At 45.2% G+C, this 650-nt stretch overlaps 1 protein-coding gene across 1 annotated transcript in view; it reads right to left on the reverse strand.

The window, feature by feature from the left end:
• The window catches only part of LOC144220931 (uncharacterized), an 11483-nt gene extending 11066 nt beyond the window's left edge, over window positions 1-417 (reverse strand). Inside the window, exon 1 of the mRNA XM_077751290.1 lies at window positions 347-417. Within this exon, the coding sequence (XP_077607416.1) occupies window positions 347-417 (71 nt within the window). The remainder of the gene's footprint in view (window positions 1-346) is intronic.
• Window positions 418-650: the final 233 nt, after the last annotated feature.

The following is a 650-nucleotide window of genomic DNA, read 5'->3' on the forward strand; positions in this document are numbered from 1 at the left end:
CCCCCTGCCCCTGCTTGCTCTGTCTGGCTCTCAAAAATAAATAAACTTAAAAAACATATAAAACACTGGAGTGGTTAACTTCAGTTCCATATCATGTGAGACTTCACTCAAGAAGCATTACGTGTGAGATCATTCACTCACAGCTTTTGATGAGGGAGTGTGGGGCAAGCTGAGGGCAAAATACAGGATGACAGCACCTCACGCCCCGCCCCCACCTCCCCCAGAGGTGGGATGTGTGTGATATTCTGTGGACACTCCTGGCTACCCAAAGACAAAGGAAAGGGGTTTAAGTGCTTGCCATGGTGATGTGGGAAAAAAGGCAGATGAAAAATTAAAATTCCCTTACTGCCTATAGCCCACTGAGAAGTCCTTGAAACCGGCAGAGTGACCTTCCTCTAGGAGCTCAACTGCCTCCATGATGAACTTTGCTGGGGGCAAAAGGGAATCTCAGCTTAACATTTTCCCTCCCCCCACCCCAGAATCCTATAAGTCTACTTTAACATATAAAAATTTCTTTGGAAACTTCCTTTATCTCAACTCCCCAGGATATATGCTGGCAATCATACTCCAAGCTGATGGCCCCTTGATGTACATCTGAAGGGTCTTGTGACTGAGGTTTTAAAAAACGGTAATAAACAGCATTTTCCTAA

The sequence above is a fragment of the Crocuta crocuta genome, unplaced genomic scaffold (assembly GCF_008692635.1).
Source record: "Crocuta crocuta isolate KB4526 unplaced genomic scaffold, BGI_CrCroc_1.0 scaffold124, whole genome shotgun sequence".
In the NCBI taxonomy this organism is placed as follows: domain Eukaryota; kingdom Metazoa; phylum Chordata; class Mammalia; order Carnivora; family Hyaenidae; genus Crocuta; species Crocuta crocuta.